General features: G+C 36.1%; 4 protein-coding genes and 2 long non-coding RNA genes across 8 annotated transcripts; 1 reads left to right on the top strand and 5 right to left on the bottom strand.

The window, feature by feature from the left end:
• Nucleotides 1–3,313: 3,313 nt before the first annotated feature.
• On the bottom strand, nucleotides 3,314–4,100 carry LOC147295579 (uncharacterized). Its single transcript, XM_086233396.1, has one exon. The coding sequence runs from the start codon at nucleotides 3,906–3,908 to the stop codon at nucleotides 3,492–3,494; it is 417 nt and encodes a 138-aa protein (XP_086089522.1). The 5' UTR covers nucleotides 3,909–4,100; the 3' UTR covers nucleotides 3,314–3,491.
• A 2,143-nt stretch (nucleotides 4,101–6,243) lies between these two features.
• LOC147295578 (uncharacterized) lies at nucleotides 6,244–8,392 on the bottom strand. Of its 2 annotated transcripts, XM_086233335.1 has the most exons (6): nucleotides 7,768–8,392; nucleotides 7,608–7,674; nucleotides 7,314–7,401; nucleotides 7,124–7,194; nucleotides 6,891–6,947; nucleotides 6,244–6,747 (listed from the first exon to the last, which is right to left on the bottom strand). In XM_086233335.1, exons 2-6 carry the CDS (start codon nucleotides 7,608–7,610, stop codon nucleotides 6,532–6,534), a joined length of 435 nt encoding a protein of 144 aa, XP_086089461.1. In that variant the 5' UTR covers nucleotides 7,611–7,674; nucleotides 7,768–8,392; the 3' UTR covers nucleotides 6,244–6,531. The 2 variants fall into 2 exon arrangements, with proteins under 2 accessions (XP_086089461.1, XP_086089460.1); XM_086233334.1 differs by having other exon boundaries at nucleotides 7,608–8,392.
• Nucleotides 8,393–8,751: 359 nt separating this feature from the next.
• Nucleotides 8,752–10,485, top strand: LOC147295577 (NHL domain-containing protein). Its single transcript, XM_086232925.1, has one exon. It carries the CDS (start codon nucleotides 9,361–9,363, stop codon nucleotides 10,471–10,473), a length of 1,113 nt encoding a protein of 370 aa, XP_086089051.1. The 5' UTR covers nucleotides 8,752–9,360; the 3' UTR covers nucleotides 10,474–10,485.
• A 58-nt stretch (nucleotides 10,486–10,543) lies between these two features.
• LOC147295576 (uncharacterized) lies at nucleotides 10,544–13,157 on the bottom strand. The gene is made up of 3 exons (XM_086232926.1): nucleotides 12,828–13,157; nucleotides 10,897–11,239; nucleotides 10,544–10,810 (listed from the first exon to the last, which is right to left on the bottom strand). The coding sequence occupies exons 1-2, from the start codon at nucleotides 12,942–12,944 to the stop codon at nucleotides 10,901–10,903; spliced, it is 456 nt and encodes a 151-aa protein (XP_086089052.1). The 5' UTR covers nucleotides 12,945–13,157; the 3' UTR covers nucleotides 10,544–10,810; nucleotides 10,897–10,900.
• Nucleotides 13,158–14,240: 1,083 nt separating this feature from the next.
• LOC147295575 (uncharacterized) lies at nucleotides 14,241–15,116 on the bottom strand. The gene is made up of 3 exons (XR_015120496.1): nucleotides 14,749–15,116; nucleotides 14,556–14,605; nucleotides 14,241–14,430 (listed from the first exon to the last, which is right to left on the bottom strand). It is a non-coding gene; the product is annotated as an uncharacterized LOC147295575 (long non-coding RNA).
• A 617-nt stretch (nucleotides 15,117–15,733) lies between these two features.
• On the bottom strand, nucleotides 15,734–24,579 carry LOC147295574 (uncharacterized). 2 transcript variants are annotated; one of them, XR_015120363.1, is made up of 3 exons: nucleotides 22,703–24,574; nucleotides 16,522–19,956; nucleotides 15,734–16,429 (listed from the first exon to the last, which is right to left on the bottom strand). It is a non-coding gene; the product is annotated as an uncharacterized LOC147295574 (long non-coding RNA). The 2 variants fall into 2 exon arrangements; XR_015120362.1 differs by lacking the exon at nucleotides 15,734–16,429 and having other exon boundaries at nucleotides 16,895–19,956; nucleotides 22,703–24,379; nucleotides 24,488–24,579.
• Nucleotides 24,580–24,670: the final 91 nt, after the last annotated feature.

Below are 24,670 nucleotides of genomic sequence, written 5' to 3'. Positions count from 1 at the left end.
TTGGCCTTTTGGTTCATTTAAGCTAGGCACATTGGAACCCTACTGATATGGTGAGCTTAATGCTTAATTACCTCAATGTTTACAAACTAGATCAATCAATTTTAAATTAAAGACATATTAGGTGACAACTGACAAGCTAGTGACAAGTTCTTCCTTCCACCAAAGTTTTATTGTGTCGGTGGAAAGCTCCTTTCCAGATTTTAAAGAAACACTCATTTTGACGTAATAGTAGACTAGTAGTGGTTATAGCTACCGTTGATTCCACAAGGACCATAACCATATAGATAGAGTCCATTCAACATTATGCCTTTACTACATATCCTCTTTAATTACTTCTTTCATTATTCAAAAGAATATGAAAATAAACACTAATTAATTCATTAACTATTGAATAAAATTGATCAAAAGTAATATTTATTGACCAAGATTCCCTGGTCCCAAAAGTCCAAAGCAAATTAGAAGTAATATGTATAAGATAAAAATGTTCTTGCACCTACGTTCCTACACAACATCTAATTAAACTAAATCAGTAGTGAAACAATATCTTCATCGTGAGCTTGCACCTGTCGGTTGCTGTATTAATTGGCTAATTTGTATACATCTATATAATTTCCATTTTCTTTGATTTTCAGAAAAATAATATTTTCCATTTCTTTATCATTAACTGAAAGGTATACTTACAAATTTAACTTTATATTATATCCCAATTAAAGTAGGCCTTTAGAGAGTGGTGACTTACAATGAGATTCTATAAAATCTTTTTAACTTTGGATTTTTTGGTTTAGAAAGGAAGACGCCTTATTGTCATCGATCTATATATAGAAAGAGGTTAGGTGTGATGAGACATATATGGTCCTTTCACCTTTGGCATTGGCAAACATGACATGTAGATCGTATTCAGTAGAACCTTCCCTAGCCTCAAGTAGCATCTACCGTATAACTTTGGCAACCTCTTCATTTGTCCATTTTAATTGTATTATTGTAACCTTTTGTTTGGTGACTGACCAATATATGCTTAATTGGGTCAGTTCAATTCTCGATCGCCACTTGAATTTCCCTTTGGTCCAACAGCACAGGCTGTACTGTGCTCCGGCCCATCTGTTATTGTCAACCAAACAGCTAGTCTGTCTACTTTTGTGCTTTATTTTGTACACAGTATTAATTGTTGTATATTGTTATTCAACTCAAGGACTGAAACGACCATAAAAAATGGAATAAAAATATGTGAGTCGTGACAACGATGTTTCCATGCCTTTCAAACAACACCATGCATGTACATGAGCATCTGTTATTGACTCAATAATTCAGATCCCTTCATTATAATATATATATATAAACCCAAAAAATGAAAAATAGGCTCCTTCAATTCAGTTTTAGCACAATAGCACATGACGAGCGAGTTGATTAGCTTGGCTTTTCAATTTCTAAATTCCCTTTCATTTATAACTACATGCGCGCCTTCGTTGACTTAATGTGGAAGCGATTAGTTCTTAGATGGATAATTCCACTAGCTAATTATAAGCTTACTCATGGCCAAAAGAAAAAAGAAAAAAAAAAAGTCGTGTAACATGCTGATTATTTTTGGGTCCACTAGAAGAAAATGAATCTCCACTTCAATTACAATTTTGAAATCTTTATCTCTTACTTACTCAAAATCAAGTAATTGGATTGCTTTTTTTCCATGAATGATTTGAGCACTTACCATCAACATATATGCATGGTGTGACCAAGTAGCTCCCAATTTAATTGGATTATAGTATTCCTCTACTCAATCACAATTTGTACGTATTATATAAGTAACACATTACTCATTAAATTCATGAATTGTCACTTATAAATTAGTATTTCTCCACACTTATAATTAAGTTTATTTTTACTCCAGTGCATTATGCATACCTAATGAGCAAGCAGTCAAGCACAATCGGTTCGTAGATGGAACAGGTAAGTCTACATTTAATTTCCACAAAAAGTAAAAGAAAAAGTCTAAATTTAATTTAATTACCAAACCTGGCCTATGACTATGAGGCTATATATGAGAAGATGACGACCCAGTACATAGGCTGATGTGAAAAGCAGCATGCACTAATGACTGGGGGCCCATAGTTCGGTGAAACCGAAGTTGATATGCACAGCAGCACATGGCACTTGTACATCTGACACGTTACCGGAATGGAATGAACTCTGACTTCGAGATCAGATGGTTGGCATTTTCAAGTTTACATGTCACAGCCCCACCTACTGATTGAGGACAAGCCATCTGATTTTGTGAACCTCAGTAGTAATTTCATGTAATTAACACGCGTCACCTATGCAGCAATTTCATTTAATTATCATCATTTATCTATATTTTAACACTTGAAATTATAACACCTCGTGGTGATACTACAATCCCACTCAAAATTTTTTTGCATTATCAACACTAGCTAATATATATTAATCAGAACTCCTCCACTGTGTATTAGTCTCCTAATTTTTGTTTATTCTAAATTAGTAAATTATGTATATTTTGGCTGGCAGATTGTGAAATTTGTGTGTTTTCGTCTTGGAATGCATTGTCTTTTACACTGTTGGCATCTAGTGACCCTTTCTCTGATATTATAGTGCCTTTATTGAATTGGCCGCCCCAGTTAGTACATTACATACAAACATATCATTATCTTTGCATAATTTTGTTGGTTAATTACAGCCAAAGCCAAACAAAAGAGATTACACAGAAGACTTTACACAAACAGTAACAACAGGACCCAATTGAGAAAAGGTTTCATAGCCAAAATTCAAAACCTATAAGAATAGATATTCGTTTCTGAAAAAAAGAAAAATTAAACTGTATAAATGTGCGTGATATTAACTTTTTAGGATCAACATCTAATTGCAACGATCGAGAGGGTTTATAGCACTCCGGTGATCGCTATGAGAAGAAGTCGCAAACAATTGCAATTGGAATTTAGTTTTTGTGAGGGCAAATTCATAGCCGAGTCCACAAAGGACGTTATTTTAGCTAAGCGAATTGTCAACTAATTAATTAAGGGGGTCCACAATGGGATAAAGTTTTTTAATCTAAGACGCAAGTGGAAATGCAAGCTGGTGAGTTGGGTGATCCATTGACTCAAAAGATACACTGAATTCTCGATCATCAATTATTATCCGATTCTAAATTTATAATTCAAGAGTGAATAAGAACCACAACACCAGAATTGAATTGAATGTTTAAAAAAAACATAAAAAAGAAAAAAGGTTAGGACAATACCTTTATCATGCACAGAAAGAAAGGAAAAAGTTAGTTAAGAATTGTGATCGATCATGGCATTGATAATAAAATTGAAACGGAAAGATTGATTGTTATTGAAGATTATTACAGAATTGAGATAGATGGAGCAAAGTATGACACAAAAGTATTAACCCTTGGTCCCCTTAATTCGCTTGACTACAAAATTAATTATATATGTCCTGCCCTTAAAACTGTTGACCACCCTTACCATATGATGAAGCAATTAAGTGACCCAAAACGCCAGAAGCCCCAAAAATCCACAGGCAAGCAAAACCGGCAAACCGGAACTCCGGGCAGCGCCATTGAAGTTCTGGTCAATAGGATACAGCTGCCCCGGCGGACCGGTTATGTATATCAATCCCCCTGATGGTGGCGGAGGGTAGTACTGGGTAGACGGTGGCTTCTTGGGAGTAGGCGGCGGCAGATCAACTGGTGGTGGAGGACATGGCGGTGGTGGAGATGGTGGCGATGGTGGCGGTGGTGGCGATGGTGGCGGTGGGCTTTGAGCGCATTCGCCACACTTTTGTTCGCCGGGCACGGCGGGGGTTTCGTCTAACTTCCTTGGGTTGAAGCCATAGACTGGTGGAGACGCTAGAAGAGCAAGTAGAAGGAACAAATTTAGAGGTTTGAAGGAAAGCATCTTAATCTGAAGCAAGTGAGTCTCTGGTGGCTAATGAATGAATTTTGGGTTTAGTGGGTTTGATGACTTTGATCAAGTTGGGAAGAAAATGGGGAGGAAAGTGTTTGTTACGTTATTAGGTGCATGGGAGACTGGTAAAGACTAAACACCAAAGAGTAAAGACTAAGGCTTTTTTGGGCTATTCGATGGGAAATTCAAGTGAAGGAGACGTGTTCTTATGGCCTTTTTTCCTTCTCAATGGAATCGTACAAATTAATTATTGGCCCTACCATTACCATATGCGATTCAATCTTTTGAGGTCTATGGGGGCGTATATATTATTTCTTTATTATATACATTGCTTTTTATCAATCATTAATGTACAATTATACATCGTATAATATGGTTATGGCTTGAGCCAGATTTTTAGGCCTTTGCCCATAAATAGCCCTATTGAAGGATCATGAAATTTTTAGAGCAAGTGTTTATAAATGAAGAATCCAAGATCAAGCAAGCGGGCAAAATTGGACAAGATTGATCTAGGGAAGAGGATCTAATTTGGTGCTGGAAATTGATCACAAATCTCTTAAGAAATAAATTAATTCGCAACTGCCTTTTTTAACTTGTTCATTTTACTTGTATACCTGTATTACACAAAAGGTATACTGTATACATGAATAAGTCCAATAAGCTGAGAAAATTTTTAGTAGAAGAAACGAGGCTTCATCTTGAAGAAATTAACTATAATGAAATATAATACTTTACCTAATAAGAGTTGAACACCTGTACATCCTAGACAAAACAGGATTTAGTCCACACGTCTGACGTCAAACAAATGAGTCATCATTTATTATGCACATAGTATAGGGAGCACAATATGAGAGATCAAGCAACACAAGTAGGGAATCATATTGCTTTATTATTCTTTTTTTTTTTTGGTAAAAATATTACTTTACTATTCTTGATCAAGGAAAAACTGAGTATCATCCACACTAAAACAAATAATTATTAACACTTGAAAAACTTATTAATACAAGAAATCAATATATATATATATTATCATTATTATTCTACATAACTCAATCATCGTCTTTGGGGGAATTGTTCATGTTGCAGCACATGATTGGTATATGAGATGGATTGATTAAATTGTAGAATTGTCACCGGCCAGGTACTCCAAAACCCCAACTCCCCCAAATCCCGCACCCATTTTTGTTTTGTAATTTCCTCATTAGCTCTTTTTTTGTTTTGTCGGAAGTCATGCCATCAGCACTTATAATATTACAGTGATACAAAAAATAAAAAGTCAAAGAGAAAATATGACGAGAGAGGATAAGGGGAATTGAAATTTAGAAGAAAGAGTAGTGGTGTTGCGGGACACTTGCAAAAGCTACATCAACAATAGTTGTCATTACATGAAGTCTTATCAATACTTTGTAGATTCCAATTTCCAATGCATAGAACGATAAAATATAATAGACGCTAAACATTAGACACATATCATGAGTCATGACATGTCGTCCCTACTCAGCTCCCGTCCGAGGAGGAAGATTGGAGAGAGGTCTCTGTCTGTTTTGGATTGCCTGCATCTTTTTGTTGAATCATCAAATCATCTTTATGTGATCAAGTCAACTTTTAGTCCCTTAAATCAGAGGCCATTGAGAATACTCAATTATTATGTGCGTTACTTCACAAATTGTCATTAATTAATTTAAATCAGAAGGAAGATGTAGTGATGGAGAGCTTAGTCCTGAAGAAACTCATCGATCACAAGGAATGTGGAATCTACATGCGTCGATGTCTCTGGTGTTATAAAGGCCACCGTCCCATTTTCTTAAAGCATATACGTACCCTGTGGGTGTGGGGGTGCCCTTTCTTCTTGGCTTTCATCCAGCTCAACCTTCCCCAATAACACACATTAATTCAGCCTAAGCATTGCCTTTCCAACCTTCTTTCCTTAATCGAATCATTGCTTCTCCTTCATCCCAATCCAAATCACCATTAATGCTACTCCAATAATGAAACACTGATGCATTGTTTAAATCTATATGACTAGTAACAATTTGAAATGTGCCCATAAGAGAAAACTGGGTTGGGCTGAAGCCCAAGATACCAGATTTTTCTGTTAAGCGTATAACTTGGATATAGATGGCCGTTTTCTATTAAATAGATTAAGATTTATAAACACAAAACCTGTGGCTACATTAAATACTTGTGGACAATATTGTTGTCATTTTGTTTCAACTCAAGTCCTTCATCTAAGAAGACGACCAATCGTAAAAAAACGCATCAAACACAGCTTTTCAACAGAGAGAAATGCAACAGGTTAAGCCATTCACCAAATAACAACGCCAAAAACACAACACAAAGTATTCAAGAAAAGACCGAGCAAACCACAAACCAAACATGGGCAACACTGCGTATTTGCATGATTGCCCTAAGCAAAGTTGCTTGCAATTTCAAAGCCCAAAAAAGCACATAGACCTCAGATAGAAGCCCAAAGTTGAAGGGACATTGCCTACAAGTCTGGCCTAACCACAACAAAACAAACAGGCCCTCCGAGAATCTACAATTCTAAAGCCCACCATGTTTACAACCATTGCTCTTCACTGAGACATTCACAATCACCTAATCCTCAACCTGATTAAAATGAAAAAAATCCTTCTCTGTACATCCCTAGGCTTGGTGCCTGCAGAGCTGAGCCTCTGTCCACCATTGAATTAGATTCCAGACGTGTCCTCTTTGAGCATCCAGAGTCTTCAAAAACGGACGGTCCACAGAAGAATGAGGAGGGAGTCTCGAATCCTTGAGCCATCTCCATAAACATGGTCTGTAGGTCCGCCATGCTATAATTCTTTTCCTAATCAGTAAGTACAAATTAATCAACCAATTAGAAAAACCATAATCAGACCACGAACCAAAATGACTAAAATGTGTGTATTCTATACACCTTAAAAGAATTAAGTAATAATCTTACAAGAATGATCGAGATCAGAGTTGTACCTCTCTTCTAGATTGGGCCATGAGGGACACCATTTCTTGCACAAAATCACAGAAGCCCTGCGGTAGTAAATATCAATTGCGTGTAAGTAAGTACCAAAGGCACAACACAATTAGCAACAGAGGAAACAAAAGAGGTCATTTTAATCAACATCCAAAATTAAAATACAAATTAAGAGCTAAAATAAAAATTAAGAGCTTGAATAATAAATAGAAATAGAAATAGAAACACCCACCTCGTCCTCATCGTCATCAGGATCATATAAGCCTGCATCGTACATCGTTCGCTTCCTCTGGTCTGATAGCACTGCTCCAATCAAACACAAACATGGTTATACAAGGAGTCCAAATACTAACATCTCTCAAATGAATATATATATATATATATATATTCAATAAGAACTCCATGAAACACCATTTACATACCTGAATAGGCTTCTTGTATCTGCTGGAATTTTCGCTTGGCTTCACCCAACAAAGAAGGGGTTCTTGTCCACCTGTCCGGATGCCATTGCTGCCCCAAAACAAGTTAAACATCAATACACACCGTCAATTCCATACTCAATTGCACCTAGGACAAAAATCTGAAAGAAACCAACCCAAAATACAGAAACCTAACAAAACGACCCATCATAACGCAACCCCATTTGTTCTCTCGTTTTATTTTCACCACCCAAAAACAGAGTCTTTTCAAAAAAGTTGAAATGATATATACATTACCATAGCAAGCTTGCGATACGCCCGTCTTATTTCTTCGATAGAAGATTCCGAACTGACACCAAGAACACTGTAATAAGAAGGCGACCCATGATCAGCCTCCATCTTCTTCACCACCAAATAAAAACCAATTTCTGAGCTTCAAATAGCAAGCAGCCAATACCGGCCCAAAAGAACAAAACCCAAACACCCAATCACGCAAAGCACGAGTTGCCCAAAGTCCCCAACCAAAATTCCAGTTAATCTTCAATGTTCTAGTACCCAGATAACCACTGCAATGCAATTACCAAAGGCAGTCAATAACAACAAAATGAAAGTGAAAGGCGGTGGTAGCGTAATTATAATACAATCATGTCTATGGCGGTTTCTGAGTTGTAAAATTGTGATAGGGCATATCATATATGATATATGATTATATGTAGGTAAGTGTTCGAGAATCTTTTGAGAAGAGAGCAAAAATATCTCGGGGTCTCTGTTTCTTGATTTGGGTGTGCAATCCGGAATGTTCCGGAACAACTTAGAAATGACGTGGACCTTCTTTTTTGATCGCGGACCTTAGATATTTTTGTAAGAGCCTAGGGTTTGCGTATAAAAATCGTTCCTTGTTTATCGACGGTGATTGTTTTGCACATGGCTTGTATAAGTGTATGCTTCATAATCCTGTAGTGCCACATGTAACTTCACTTTTCTCTTCTTTCGCAATGACAATGATAATGTCATTTTTCTAATTGATCAGCACAAATAATGTCAATTTTCTAATTGATCATCGCAAATCATATCTTCTTCCTTTTTTTGCCGTCTATGCACATCATATCTTCAACTCCAAGGCTCGAATAGAATTTTAAATTTTAATTGTGCTTTATATGTTTATATATATATATTTTTTTTTTAGTTCAACTCTTATTAGAGACTTAATATAAAGAATAAGTAAAAGAACATATTCAATAATTAAATTTACTTTAACGAATTATTAATTTATAATTATATTAAATTCAACTATTAAATGTAATGTCACTTATTTATCCTTTATGTTAACTCCATCATATAAGTTGAATTATATTTTTTCTTACTATTTGTTCATATTTAATCAATGATTTCGTTTTCCATAAAAATCGATCATTAATTGGCAGTTAAATTTTGGAGTAAAGTGTTTGTTAGAAGTGTTACTTTTGGAGTAAATGTTATTTTTGCAGTTGAATTTATCTAGTAAAGTGTTTAATAAAAGTAAGTTTGAGAGTAAAGTGTTAAAAATTTTATTCTGGTACAAAATGTCAAACATAAAATATTTTGGAGGCAAAATCTATAATGAACCCTTTGAGAAGGAGGATGAAGTAGGAAAAGTGAATAAATTTCCATATCTTTTGTTATTTGATCTTTTTTTTTTTTTTTCTGATATGGGCTGGCGAGATTTGGACTTGGGCTACCACATTCAGCCCTTCTGTTGGACCCAAAAAAGAGTTCAAAATTGTTAACGGTGGGCTTTCCTATAACACTAGGAACAAAGAGAAACTGTTTTATTATCTATTTTTCAGCAAAATTTTATCTCTGCAATTCTATAGATTAAATACTCTTAAACGATTCAGCTTTCCGCTTTCGTGATTGAAACAGACGACAAATGTTTGTTGTTTTGACAAGAAATCAGGTCTGGTCTCTCTGAGCATGGCCTGGATTGTTTGACAAGAAAACCTCTGAATTTCTGCAGCTACAAATACCAACACTCAGCACTCAAAAGTCAAAACACACTGAAACATCAACCATGCCTCCAATCTCATCCAAAGCATCATTTGTTTCCTTGGTCGCCGTCATTGTCAGCATCCTGGTGGGCCCACTCCCAACCCAAACCCATGCCGGGAAGCCTCACCTCATCAATTTCCGATCCCCTAATCTCTACCCAGAAGGCCTCGCCTACGACCCCTCCGCCCAGCACTTCATCGTCGGTTCCATCCACCAACGCACCATCCTCTCCGTCTCCGACGCCGGCGTCGTCGACACCTTAATCTCCGACCCCACCCTCCCCGAAAACGTCACCATCCTCGGCCTCGCCGTTGACTCCGTACACAAGCGCCTCCTCGCCGCCATCCAAGCCACGGACCCACTCCCCTACTTCAGCGCCCTCGCCGCCTACGACCTCCGCACGCGCCAACGCCTCTTCCTCACCCTCCTCCCCTCCGACACCGACGACGTTGCTCGCCAGATCGCCAACGACGTTGCCGTGGACTTCAAGGGCAACGCCTACGTCACCAACTCGGCCGGAAACTTCATCTGGAAGGTCAACGTGAACGGAGAGGCCTCCATCTTGTCCAAGTCCCAAGCATTCACAAAGCACCACGTGGACCACGAGTTACCGTACAGTTTCTGTGGGCTAAACGGCATCGTTTACATCAGCAAAGGGTATCTTTTGGTGGTGCAATCGAACACGGGGAAGATGTTCAAGGTGGACGCGGAGGACGGAATCGCCCGGCAGGTGCTGTTGCCGGAGGATTTGAGGTTTGCCGATGGGATCGCGATTCGCAGAGACGGCGTCGTTTTGGTGGTGTCGCATAAGAATCTGTGGTTCTTGAAGAGCCAAGATAGTTGGGGGGAGGCCGTGGTTTATGACAGAGTGGAGCTGGACGTGGAGAGGTTTGCGACTTCAGTGGCGGTGGGAGGGGAGGACAGGGCCTATGTGTTATATGGGCACGTCATCGAGGGTATAATGGGAAATGTGGGGAGGGACATGTTTAGTATTGTGGAGGTCAGGTCAGAGACAGAGAGCAAGGAAGAGAATGTTTGGATTTTTGTTTTGATTGGCTTGGGTTTTGCTTATTTCTTGTTTTGGAGGTTTCAGATGCGCCAGCTTGTTGGAAACTTGAACAAAAAGACCAACTAATTTTTCTACCTTTTCCCTCTTTTTTTTTTTTTTTTTTTTTGTAGATTATTTTTGTAACACCTCTTTGCTCTTTGGTCATTGCAATAAAACAGTTTTATCTAAGATGGGGTTATTGTACCAATTACAAGTGCACAAGGAGTTCAACATATAACATGACATGACATACCAATCAAAATTCTATAGAAGCAATAGATGCATAGACTTTGAGAAGTGCCGTGTTACCATGTCAAGCGAAACAGCTAAAGTTCAACAAACCCTAACAGTGGGAGGGCCATTTTTGTGATAGTTTCAGATCTCAATCTGCCTCTGCTAGTAGGATTGATCTTCATTTGGTGCCCTGCATCATGGTTAGACTATAAGAAGGGAGAATCTCAAGTCAAGAGAACCAATAGCATAGTTGATCATTGGTCAGAGAACAATTACCATCTCAAGGAAGAATTGCTTCCACTTGTGGTACAGCTAGAGGATTTGGAGGCAGTGCTGGTGGCAAAGTTTCAAGCTTCTTGTCCTTCGCTAATGGTGGTGATGGGGATGTCCCTTTCTCATCATTGGTTTTTGGTTTTGATAAGCCAGCCTTTTCCCTGAGCTGCTCAAGCTTTTCCTGTATTTTCCTCCTAATCTCAGGCTTAATAACGCGCGCTTCGGCAGGTTCTGTTGAAAAAAAAGTGACTGCTGCAAGTGTAGCAGGCAAACATATCATCGCATCTCTTCGTGAAACACCAAAGGCTTTTGGTGTCTCTAATTTTTGTTTCTCCTCACTTTTTACCTGAAAGAATGACAAACGATGAAGCTAAATAAGGGCACCTCTCAGAGATAGTGTGTGCCTTCAGCTCTGTACTAAACTTAATCGTTTGTAAAGAATGATCTTAAGAATTATGGAAGTAGTAGCTTCACAATGCATCACAATTTGAAGGTTGTTAGATATGATTCTAGCAAGGACAAAGATTTGAATTTCCAAAAGTAGCCTACTTTGCCTACTTCTCCAAGCCTTTTGACAATTAAGAATCAATCTGAAAAACTGAACAATTCATCCCTGTCTGTTACAATTTAATCCTTGTCGAACTACAGTTTGGAGGGACTTAATGATAAAAAGAATGAAGGACAACTGAACAATTCATTTAAAATATCTTATCCTTCCACTATTATCAGCCATAACTGTAACTCAGTATTCGCTAAGTCAAAGTATATCTATGTTGCTTGTGGTCGATCCATTCTATTCATAAACAGCAACCGATGAATGAAAAATTTCTAGTAGCTTGGACCTTTGGGATAAAAAACTCAAACTAGAGATGACAAAACAGAGCATATATTTGGCACTTCTTACTCAGATCAGCATCAATTCATCACAATAAGCTTGATCTAGTTAGGCATGTCAACCATCATATACACTTTGCTCACAAATTAACTTGAGCAATGGGCATGAGATGGCAAAGGTTACAACAAATCTGCCACAAGAAACCAGGTTCTATTATTAAAATCTTGGTAACTTATCTCCAGCAAATTCATACAATAAGTAGATTCTAGGGATGATAAGTCTGAATATGTCTCTTCTCCTCTTGTCTGAAACCTAAAATACAGATATTCAAACAACGAAATTAAAAGCCAACTATCCAACAATGCCATGGCCTAATGTCATGCTCTTAACTTGCATGTTGGCCGGCTGCCTGACCCTTGGAAACATGCATATCACCTGCTGCATTTTGAGGATTATATATGTGCATCTTATACTAACTACTTCTAAGTTAGTAATACTTGTATCTCCCCATATACACCTAAACACTATACTATGCCCACATTTTTGTAAGTGTATAGCAACCAACTATGGCAATGCATTGCCATCAAACATTTTATGATCATCCAAATATACTAGCATTAAAACAACTCCAAGTGGGTTAGAGAAACAGCTAGGCATGGAATGTTGGCACAAACATTAGGGTATCAAAAAACTCAATACAAAACTTGAAGCTAATAGTTTAAGTTTCTTCAGAAATTTCATCAAATAAGGGACTTACAAGAAAACAACTCATTCATCATTGTGAAATTCAGTCAGTAATCTGTATATTTGTAAGAACAACGCTACCCAGTAATCTACCATAAATGAATTGATCTAAAGTTCCCAATTGATTAATCCACGTAATTTTTTCAGTCGAAATTTCTGACAAAAGGAAACACAAATGCATTTCAATTTGTAATTGATTCAAATGCACAAAACACAAAATAGATCATAAGACGCATCAAATATTATACATGAATCTACTTTGAGCTAAGCTAAGCTAGAAGGGGTTTTAGTAGTGTTGAATCTAGCTAGCGGTGGCGGTGATCAAACTAAGGAAATGGTAAATGAGTTAAAGAACCTGAAGAGGAAGAGCTCTGTTTGTGGTTGTCGTCACGGACCGCTTCGTGGGTAACTGGTTTCCTCCGACCGGCAAAGCAAGTGGGCCGCCCACCAGCTTCCAACTAGATAACGCCATCTATCCCCGGCAAAAATCAACGGTCTGAAGACTCAATCTTGTTATTTGTAGAGTTCGGAGAGGAAGTACGTTGAGGCTGGAGCTTAACAAACAAGGACGACATTGGGTTGGGTATCGGCAGCCCAAAGTTGATTTTGGGTCTCAAAAATTACTGGGCTTTCGTAATAGACGACTTCACAGATTGATTTTTATTTTTCTTTTATATTTTAACACTGAAACGACGTCGTTTATGTTTGTGTTCCCTCAGCCTCCTCAAGATTGTTTACAGACTTTGTTTGAAGACTACCTGGGCATCTCTAGAGCCCGTGTAGTGGCTGGTTAGCTGTTTGTGTTTTGGGCCTTTGGCCCTCCCGCTTACCACTTACCAAATCAATGGCGTCAATGTCTATTTGTCCACTGCAATTTCAAACGTTCATTTGAGAAAGATGAAAAAAGCGTGAATGTTGGGTTTCAATCAAAACAACGTAGTTTTAGAATAGCATAATTAAAAATAAAAATTGAATAACTTTTATCATAGTCATAGAATTCAAATATTCAATAGATCATCAAGATTAAAAGATTAGAAAAGTAATTAAGAAAAAGTAATTAGGAGAGTGTCTGAGGGCCAGTTTGGTATTGCTGTGTGAAAAAACAGCTATGAGGTAAAACAGCTGTGAAGTAAAGTCAGCTGTAAAGTAAAGCAGCTGAGTGTTTGGTAAAGTATGTTCTCAAAAGTGCTGTGAGTGCAAAAAACAGTATCAAAGTGTTTGGTAAATGTTAATGTAAAAGTGCTGTGACTGTGTATAATTACTAAAATAGACATGATGCTAAAAATGTCTTTCACTTATTTGTTTGGTAAAAATAAAATGTGTTTTACTTGTTTTTTAAATTGTTGGCTACAAATTTTTATTAGCATTAATTTTTCTAAGAACAACATTATTAAATAACTATGTCTATTATTTTTTTAGGTATATTATAATTTTAATCATGCAAATAAAATATCATAATTAATTATCACAATATAAAATATAACTAACAATGAACATATTTTTTAATTTAAAATAAACAAATTAAAAATATAGAAATCAATGAGGTTATTATGGGTAAAATAAAATATTCATTGTTGCTGTGATTCACTGCAGCTTTCAAAAGCACCTAGAAACCTGCTTTCTGTTTTTGTTGTGGGGAGTTGAGAATTGTGGGAAAAAGCAGTTTTTAATTTTTTTACCAAACATCAAAACTGCTGTAGGTGATTGAGAATTGTCATCCACAACAGCTTTTGGGTCTTCCACCACAATCCCAAACGGGGCCTGAATTCCTTTATATCACTCAGTATAATATTTAATACATCAAAAAATAAACATTTAAAATATTTCGAACTACGAACTAAAATTCTCAATGCATTAAAATTATAAACACTTAAAATACCCGAGCTACGAATATTGCAAAATGAAAAAACAGTCTTGTAGTAGTTATGGACTTTGGCTCAACCCACATTCTTTGTATACTGTTGAACAAAATTAAGAGGTGAAATTTAGAAATATAAAATGAAGACAATTAAATAGACTTTTACAACAACAATATAAACAATTTTTAATTCCTTAATGCGAAAAGAAATAACATATTTCTCACCCTGTGATGCAAACAACTCATAAATCTGATTCTACCCAAAATCAAATCTCCTACATAAAAAAAAATCAACTTAAAATGAAAAAAGATAAGTAATCAAAACGTTCAAGTTATTGTCATCAGGAAGAAGAAACACTTAAACAAATGGAAAAGTAAAAAGAAAGAAGCAATGTAGATAACAAAGAAAGCATCTTACCATCCTCCACTTCGCATACTCTTCCTTCCATAGGGTATCAGAGTGGTGTTGAGGCCTGTAAAACCAATTTTAAAGAGGAATGAATGAATTAAGCATGAAAAAAAATTCTGAAGTACCATAAAGAAAAAACAACAAATTACAAAAAGTAAGAATGAAGTGACTCAATTTCGCAGTATGTATTGTTATCCCACTTTGGAACCTAAAACAAAATCACTTTTACATAAATTGGAATACAACCTGTTTGGGGATAAATCCGCATGGATTCAACAGTCAATCACAGACCAACACGAGGCTGGTCAAATCTCTTTCAACTTTGACTTTTCAACGGTCGATTTGGTCAAACTTGACTTTCCACATCATCATGCCAGCTCAACCAGGGATGGACACGGGTCGGTTTGGTTCGGTTTAGCCCCCAAACCGTAGACCAAACCAATGCCTTCGGGTTAGTGATTTTTCAAACCAAACCAACCCATTGAAGGTGAAACAACCGAACCAAACCAAACCAATTAAAGTCGGGTTGCGTTGGTCGGTTTGATCGGTTTGGGCATGTCTCAAAATACAATTAAAATTTAGGCCCAAATTATAAATGAATGAAACTCCCTTTAAGTTATAAAATTAATGTCTCTATTTTCTACACATGAACGCAATTCAATACATGTCTGCTTTTACAGTGGAACAATTACAGTCACATGTAAAACAAGAAAGCCATATATGTGAAACATTAATATTAATATATTAAAGAATAAAGCCATATGAAAGATTAATATTAATTTATTATAATATTAAAGAACATAGGCCACGAAACTAGGGAATGTGAGATGAGTTCTCATTGCTTTGAGCCTTTGACCATTCTAAACAAGGTGAGATGAGAAACTAGACATGTGAATATTTAATTTAATTTTTTTAAATTTTTAGGTCGGGTTGGGTCGGGTTTGATCGGTTATTTGGAACGTCAACCCGCTAACCAACCCATTTGAGGTCGGGTTGGTCGGGTTATGAACCGACCTCTCTAAATTGGGTGTTAGAAACTGAACCAACCCAACCCATTTTGGTTGGGTTGGTCGGGTTGCATCGGGTTTTGTCCACCCCTAAGCTCAACAGCATTCACATCGTGCAGTTCGGATCTGTTTATGCACACCCAATCCGATATGATCCAACTCGATTCGATCTGATATTGGGATCTTCTAAGAACTCAAGTGTTCATCTTTTCTTAGCCATCTCAGATCGGCTCGGCATTTGGTGATCATCGTCTCAAATTCCAGTCACAGCTGATTTACACTTGAAGCAATTATTGCACCATCTATCTGATTGGTTCAGCCTAACTCGTCATTGTCTGATTCGATCCGATCATATATGGGTTTCACATCTATGTATGGGGAACATGTGTGATTGGCTCAGCTCGGACTCCACCGCTATTCTAGAAGATCACGTTGGGACGAACTGCTATACTCAAGTGCACCTGACATGATTTTCTGACATATGGGACTTCCCAGCTCACAGCCATGACTATTAGAGCATTCCACTTGATTTTTCATACTTGCATTCATTGCAGCATTGAATGTAAAGGTGGCGGGTAGCTGTGCATGCTACTATTCATAACCGAATGTATGACCTCTTCTCAGCCATCCATCTTCATGCAGGTAACTTAAGCTTCACATTTTCCTTTGCCTATATAAGCTCACTTATGTACACAAAGGAAGGGGTTCACAGTTTGCTCACAAAATCCACACAAATAAACCCACAATCAGCTGAGAATATCCTAGAAGATCTTACCTTATTCTTCATATTCTCCCAAGTTCATACTTTGTTCTTACTTGTTCTTCCTCAAACACTATCAAATACACTTCATTGACTTCATCATCGGAGCATATTTAGCTGGTACCACACCAATCCTTCTCCTTTAATCTTATGTTCTTGCAGGAAGATCTCATCAACAACGATCAACAATCCAACAAGGCTTCCAATGAGCCAAATCATTCATCCAAAGTTGTTGCATCTCTCTTACTGATTTTTACATCACCACAGCCTTTAAGAAAATAAACTCTAAAAAAACAAGGTTAATTCTAGTCATCTTTCCTCAGGTAAATATCTATCTAGTTAGTTGTCATGGCATTTGATGATATTTGATAAAAAGTAATTTCAGGCATGCTATAATATATTTATCAGTCGATTACAAGGGAATATCAGATTTAGAATCTAAGTTTAACCACGTACATTCCGCTCATACCAAAAAAGAATCTACATCCACGCATGCTGTATATCTTTTTTGGTACAAATTAACATGCTATATATTTTTACTCAATACTCATCTATTTTGGTTTGTTGCATATATATATATATATATATTAAATTTAATTGGTGCCAAGGGAGGCCAAGAAATTAAGGCACCATATGGCCTTTATCTTGCTGATTCTCTAGTTGATGTGGACCGGTTAGTTTGTTATTTTGTTGAGGATACTCATACTCTCTTTAGCCTCGATCATTAGCAGTTGCAGACTAGTTGTTGTAGCAGTTTTGAGAAGTGTTTGGTTAAATTTGTCTATAGAGATCGAGCAGAATGCTGCTGTTGGTGATTGCTTGGCCTAGGCTACGTACAAGCCTACAAGAAGGAGCTGAGTGTGCACTGACTTGAGGACCCCTGCTGTCATTTAATTCCTAGCTTCTTGGTGGCTCATGCTTCAGGCTTCTCTAGAGCTAGAACTCTTCTAGCTTTCGTTTGGTTTCTTTGGGCTACAGCCCCTAGTGTACCAAAAAATAAAAACCTCCATATATAAGAAAACAAAATACATAACAGCAAATTAATAGCCCGGCCTACCATTCTCAGCAAAGAAATTATCCCAATTAATTAAGTTCCGTAAGGGCCGGGGTTTAATTTCTCGCAATTTGATGTTGTCATTGCAACCACAAATTTCCTGGATAGGCTAATTATTTGTCATCATACATTCATATATAAATAAATTTAAAATGATGAAATATATATATATGAAAATTTTCAGGTAAGGAGGTCCACATGATGCGAACACCAATATAGTGCCGACATGGGTTAGAATTTTGTGTCGACCCCGTGTCGTGACTGTATTGGTGTTCGCAAGGTGCGAACATCCTTACCTGAGAAGGACTATATATATATATATATATAGTCATGTATGCACATATACCTCCAGATGGAAAAAGGTTATTGGAGAGAGATTGTAGTCTAAATTACCCGATACGTACATTTCCTTTCTTTGGTGAAGTTTCTGTTTTGCTTCCTAAAATTCATACTTCAGCCACAAGGAAATTAAACACAACACACATATACAATGCAATATATTGCCTGCAGATATAACTTTTTTTGTGTTATTGGACGTTCAATTGGTGATACATGCATATATGCATGTTTAATTAATTAATATTTGCGCTGGCCTGCAGCAAAGCCTCGATGCCTTCTCATCACTGATCAGGAGGAGTAGTCAAGACTGATCAAGAGGTTAACTGGGATGTTGAATTCCATGCAGACGCTCGTCAAATGAACAGTCTCTTGCGTATACCTCAGATTCATTGTCTGTTCGACCTAGCTACCAACATACTACATATATAGATGGATTACAGTATATAATAATATATATATATGTCTTCCCAGTAGTACTAATTGTTTTTTTTGGCCACTGTAGTACTAATTATTTAGACAAGTCACAAGTGAGTTCAGAGTCTTCAGATTTGAGCATGCATGAATATTGCTTATAACTCTTAACTCATAAACAACAAAAACAACCTAAGCGCGCTTACAGTAGCACAGTATTTTCCAATTAGAGGACCACTGCCCACTGAGAAGAATGACACAAGCCTATATATATATCTGCATTTGCATGCATGCTTTGTTTGCATGTGGGAGCTAGCATGCAGATAGTCATACAAGAGTAAAAGCATTGGTACCCATATATGCTAGAGTTTTCTCAAAAGTCTCATCACATCATCTTATATTTCTTATTTTTATCACATGTCAATATCTAGCTTCCTACTGCATATATATGGATGTCTCATGAGTCATGTCAGAAACCAAATAATGTATATATAGTACTACGTATATCATAGAGGAATCCCATCAAACCCTCCAAGAGGGACTTTTTGTTCCCTTTAGTTTGCATGGCATTAATTAGTTAAACTTTAATTGTAATTCTTAAACAAAGCTATCATGGCACTAATTCATCTTAATTTGCATGTAAATTTTAGTTATTTAGTTTGTTTCTTGTTTACCCTAATTCTTCCTGGCACTGCCCTTACTATATATAAGACGTTATAGATAAAATTATAAAGTCATGTCCCTCAAAAAAAAAAATCTAAAGTCATGCATTAATTATGTTGATGAACATGGCAAATGGCATATGGATTACAATATATATAGCTATTTAATTAGTTATATGATTCATGTAGATCAAATTAATTAATTAGTTATACCTCATATACAGATCAAAGTCTAATTAATTTACTTGGAATTTTAATTTATAGGCATATATAAGTACTGTGGCACCCGCCACCATGTTTGGTAGACTCTTTAATTGTGATCACATGAGCATGCAAAATTAATTTGATCACAACAATTAATAGAGATAATCAATTAATGAGACGTGTTAATGCAAATTAAAACTAGCTAGCACATCTTAATTAATAATTTAGTATTCATATTAACAAATATGCATCTAAAGACATGAGCTTGATCTATCCAGCATAAGTGATCCTACCACATATATGCACCTTTTGAATATCAATGTGTATATTTAATTATATGTATATATATATAGTACTTTACAACAACTGTATTTGCTTGATCTTTTGCCTCAACATGATCAATAGCTAGGTCATGTTGGAAGATGCCTCCAATTAATAATATATATTATCTATGATATATATATATTAATTGCTGTCATGTTAATTCTGTAAGATGATGATGATGCTAAGACTAGCTTAAGAAAAACATCAAGTAATTTCGAACTAGATAGGGTTTTGAGGATCGTCTAGTCGATCTTTATTTAATTAATTACCATATATTGGTTTGGATTAGGTCGAACAGACAATGAAACTAAGATTAATTTGCAAAAGACTGTCCACTTGACAAGCATAGCATGGAATCCACTCACCCTCGATCCATCGATCTGCTTCCTTTCTCTCATTCATGTCTGAATTCGAACTTACATATATATATATATATATATATAAGAGATGAACCATCTGAAAAGAAAAACATATATACAAGATTCAGATGTAGCTCTGAATCGATTGAACAAAACAAGAAGCACAACATATATATGTAATATATATATATATGGATAATTAAAGCATAGGTTATAGAAGAAGAAGAAAAAAGAACCTGGTATTTAGAGCAAGATACCTAGCTAGTTGGTGTAATTCACTTTCACTCCTATATATGTTGTTGTATGCCCTGATGTATATCTGCTGAGTTTTAACTGTATTTTATAGAGAGAGATAAGAAGAAGGGACCTTTCATTCATTGGCTTTCAAGTTTCAATTATTTATCAAAACTTCAAAAGGGTGAAGCGTGCGACCTGTATACGGATCTTCATCTCTGCTAAATCCCCACACGTGACCATCATTGACTAATCGGTATTTGAATGTTTGTGTTATAGTTAGATTGATTGATTGATTGATTAATTGACGGTGGATATATATATTATATACTGTTTGACACTGTAATTGCCAACCCTCTTACGTACAAAGTTTTGTTTTAGGCTTATTCATACCATTGCTCCCTGTAAGATACATTTTTTTTCACTTTGCCCCCTGAAACTTAAATCCTCTCAGTTTGCCACCTGAACTTCGCAAAGTTGTTGCAAAAGACCCTATGCCGTTAACTCTGTCAATTTTTCCGTTAAAATAGCTGACATGACACTTATATGGCATGAGTGAGACCCTTTTTTAGTTATGTAAGATCCATGTAGACAAGCAAAATTATAAAAAATTGACATGGATCTTATTATTTTTAGTTTAAAAATTATTTTTTTTTGTCCACATGGATTTTACATAACTAAAAAAGGGTCTCACTCATGCCATATAGGTGTTACGTCAGCTATTTTAACGGAAAAATTGACAGAGTTAACGGCATAGGGTCTTTTGCAATAACTTTGTGAAGTTCAGGTGGCAAACTGAGAGGATTTAAGTTTCAGGGGGCAAAGTGAAAAAAAGTGTATCTTACAGGGAGCAATGGTGTAAATAAGCCTTTGTTTTATTGTTTTTTCAAACTTTGGATCAACCCTCTTGATATATAGTCCGAAATATGTGGTGGTCTATGGTAGTAATAATCATGGATAATATTTTTCTCTTTGTTAGACACTTAGACTTAGACCAGGTCTTGACTTCAAAATTAATTAACGGACAGTTGATTAATTAATTAAAAAAAACGTGATGGACTATGCTAGCTGACGCGCCTTCTTTGTCTTTTACCAGATAACTTGGAAATTGGGATTCATTACCCGACTGCGGAGTGCGCCTGGCCTCCACTCATTTCTTTTATCTTTTTTCTGGGATGAATATAATATCTTCTTCATATATAATTCATATATAATTGTTATTTTAATAGCTCTTCTAAACCCAAATAATAACTAATAAACCTCGACCTACGATTTAGAAATCTTTTCCTTTAATTGTTTTATGGGGTTGCATTAATATATAAGCTTCCTATATATATATATTAATGGTCGATCATCAAAGATAAAAGATCTGCAGGACGTCACTATGGGAATTGGGAAATTAACCTAAACTTCAGTCTCCAGTAGGTTAACAGTGTATTAATATACCCTCTAATTAGCTGTTATCGATCGAACACAGTCTTTTGTTGAAAGATTGGTAGTTTTATTAATTAATTTGTGGCATATATGGATTAGCTACCAAGGCGTTATTCACAGAGGGCAAGCAACGTGGTTCATTTATCATGTATATATATATATACAGATTAATTATGAATTAATGGGGTTAATTATAGAACGTGAAGCGCGCAGCTCGTACTAGCTAGCCAGCTACTACTCTCCATGATATCACATTATATATGAAGGATATACTAAATCATTTTGTGTCTTAATTAATCATATATGTAGATCCAACTCATATATATGTATATATATATATTTATGCATTCGATCTGAAATCTAAACTCTATAGATCGATCAAATAAAAATGCAAGTTTTCCTTCCAATGAATTTTCTTTTTGTTATTTATCTATATATACAGTTAAATCGATCAAAAGAAGATTAGCCCAAACAATGATGCAAGTGAGGTAATGAGATATGATTAGAAAAGGTTCACTCCAAGTGTAATATGTAACCAAAGAAATGAAAACAAGATATAACAACAGCAACTTAATCCATAAATATTTATAATTAGGACGTGCATTCTCGATCCATCCATACACGGAACCATATTAGTTTCATGATCATCGATATGCAGAGGGACGTTCTTCAAATGGTAGAAGCTAGCAGCAGCAGATTGTAGCTAGCTATTGATCATATTATATATGTTTCTGTAATTGAGTTTGTTAACTGATGATCATCAATGAGTGGGAGAGTTATTTAATTGGCTGAGGTACATGGGAGGCTCAAAATCATAGCAATTAAACTGTTAATATATCTCCATCAGCTGGAAATCAACACCAATTGCCGTAACGCGTACAAGACGTGAAGATCAGGTCAGTATGCTCGCAGCCCGCCAATTGCCGCAACAAGCTAGCTTCTTCAAGTTTCTATTTTCATTTATATGCATGCATTTTAACAGAGCTGACTAAGAAAGTTACAAGCTCGCATGAATCTTTATATATACAATCAATTAGAATAAGTAAACAATTAATGAAAATATAAACAACATAAGCGTTGACTATATCATATATAATTAAGATCACTAATCATATATATATAATTAGTTAAGAAGGTTTAATTTTATGGGAAAGAGATAGAGAGAGAGATCAGACCCGGAAATGAAGTTGTTGGTGATAACTTTTTGGCGAAGACGTACGTAGAATAAAATTTGGGTGTGGAGGCCGTGGAGTGTGGACCTTGAAATTAACAGCTGGGCATGCCGGAGAGTAATATATTATGAATTGGGGTGTCAGATTCCATGCAAAGGCTTGTCAAGTGAAAAGTCCCTTGAATGTACCTCATATTCGTTGTCAGATCGACCTTGAAATGTAACCAACCCACCTTCCTATACAACTAGTTCTTCATCGATCATAATAACAAGTACCACTGTACCAGTACATACATGCCGTAAGTGCCGTGCGTGCCGTACGTGCGTGCTTTAATTTCCTACCACTCACTCATTCAAACACTCATCGGGTTGGGAGTCAGCCCATGTGAGCGAGCTCCCTAGCTAGCTAGACAGTGAGACACTGAGACTAATGATACCGACGTAACTAACATATATCATACATCAGTTGGAGCATGGGTGAGAACAAATTAATAACATATATATGACCTACATTTACTTCAGAGAGCATGAATACCAAACCTTAATTGGTAATTAAAGACGACTAAACATTAATTAACCTAATCTATCATGCATCAATACTCAATAGTGTCTTGACATTCCTTGATGATGCTATATTTTTCCTTGAAGGAAACAATTGATCAGTGGAGTACTTCTACAATTTTAACAGACATGTTAATTTACCGTTGTGTCTTATCAATTAAATTTTTTTACATGCAGCTTTGAGACTTCCTCAATTAATTAAAAGCCACCACAAAACTATGATTCTAGCAGTGTATATATATGCTAGCTAGACTCATTGCCTTGCCTTTGATCCTTAATTAGTGGACCATGTTATATTCCAACCAATATATTATACCCTCCAAGTTATCATGATATCAAAATCATCGAATCAACCTATATATATATATGTGTATGTATTATATGTATAAATATATGATTTTCATTAATTAATAACTCCCAAAACTACGACCTTGGAGACTGCATGTACTTAACTGCCTTGTATTTCATTAATTCCCTACGAATTCTCAGTGCACCCGAAAGTCACATATATACAAATCTGTACATCAGTACACCCAGAGGATATCTACACTACACCTATAGTACTAATTTACACCTAACAAACAACACATGTAATACCACATACAAGCTTACAATTAATGCATATTCATGCAAATAAATTTAGTCTCCATATTTCATGGAGCTACTAGTATAATTCACAAAGCAAAACTAAATTAGTTAATTAAGCTAGCTGATCAATTGACACAGAAAAATACATCTGATCATTCATGCATCGAAAAAAGAAACAAAAAGAAATGATCAAGTACTTACCCTGTTCGCTAACATGTCACTACGTACTATCAAATTAATGTGAAGGAAGTTGATGATTAATTCTTCTTCTATATGCAAAAGAATTGGAGTTAGGGTTTTTCTTTTATACATATATATGTAATAGTCGATGGTCCTAGCTAGGTTTATAGCTAGGCATATATATATATATATATATATAGGTTCAAGGTCGAACAGACAACGAAACAAAGGTTAATCCGAGAAAGAACTGCTCACATGACAGGCCTAGCATGGAATCCACTCACCCATATATATAAAATCTGCAGTAGTATACAAAATTTTATCCATGTGGCGAACTGCAACTTAGAATCATCTGAAACCAATAATTTAATTATATAAAAACAGTCACAGATAAATTTGGAAAGAATTGAAAGGATGTACATGCAAGATGATGAAATCAAGATGAGAAAGTAGTACAAACCTCTGATATTTCCTTCTGGGCAGAGAGAGAGAGAGAGAGAGAGAGAGAGAGAGAGAGAGAGAGAGAGAGAGTGATGAGTTCATTGTTTTCATATATGGGGTTGGTTTTGTCATAACATTCGGTCTGAATTTATAGAGGGGTTGAAGCATTGGACACGTGAGCAGCTTTGACTCACGGGTGGAA

This window comes from Dryas octopetala, chromosome 2, assembly GCF_963921425.1.
Source record: "Dryas octopetala chromosome 2, drDryOcto1.1, whole genome shotgun sequence".
Lineage (NCBI taxonomy): Eukaryota > Viridiplantae > Streptophyta > Magnoliopsida > Rosales > Rosaceae > Dryas > Dryas octopetala.
This window is presented reverse-complemented; position numbering and strand designations above follow the sequence as displayed.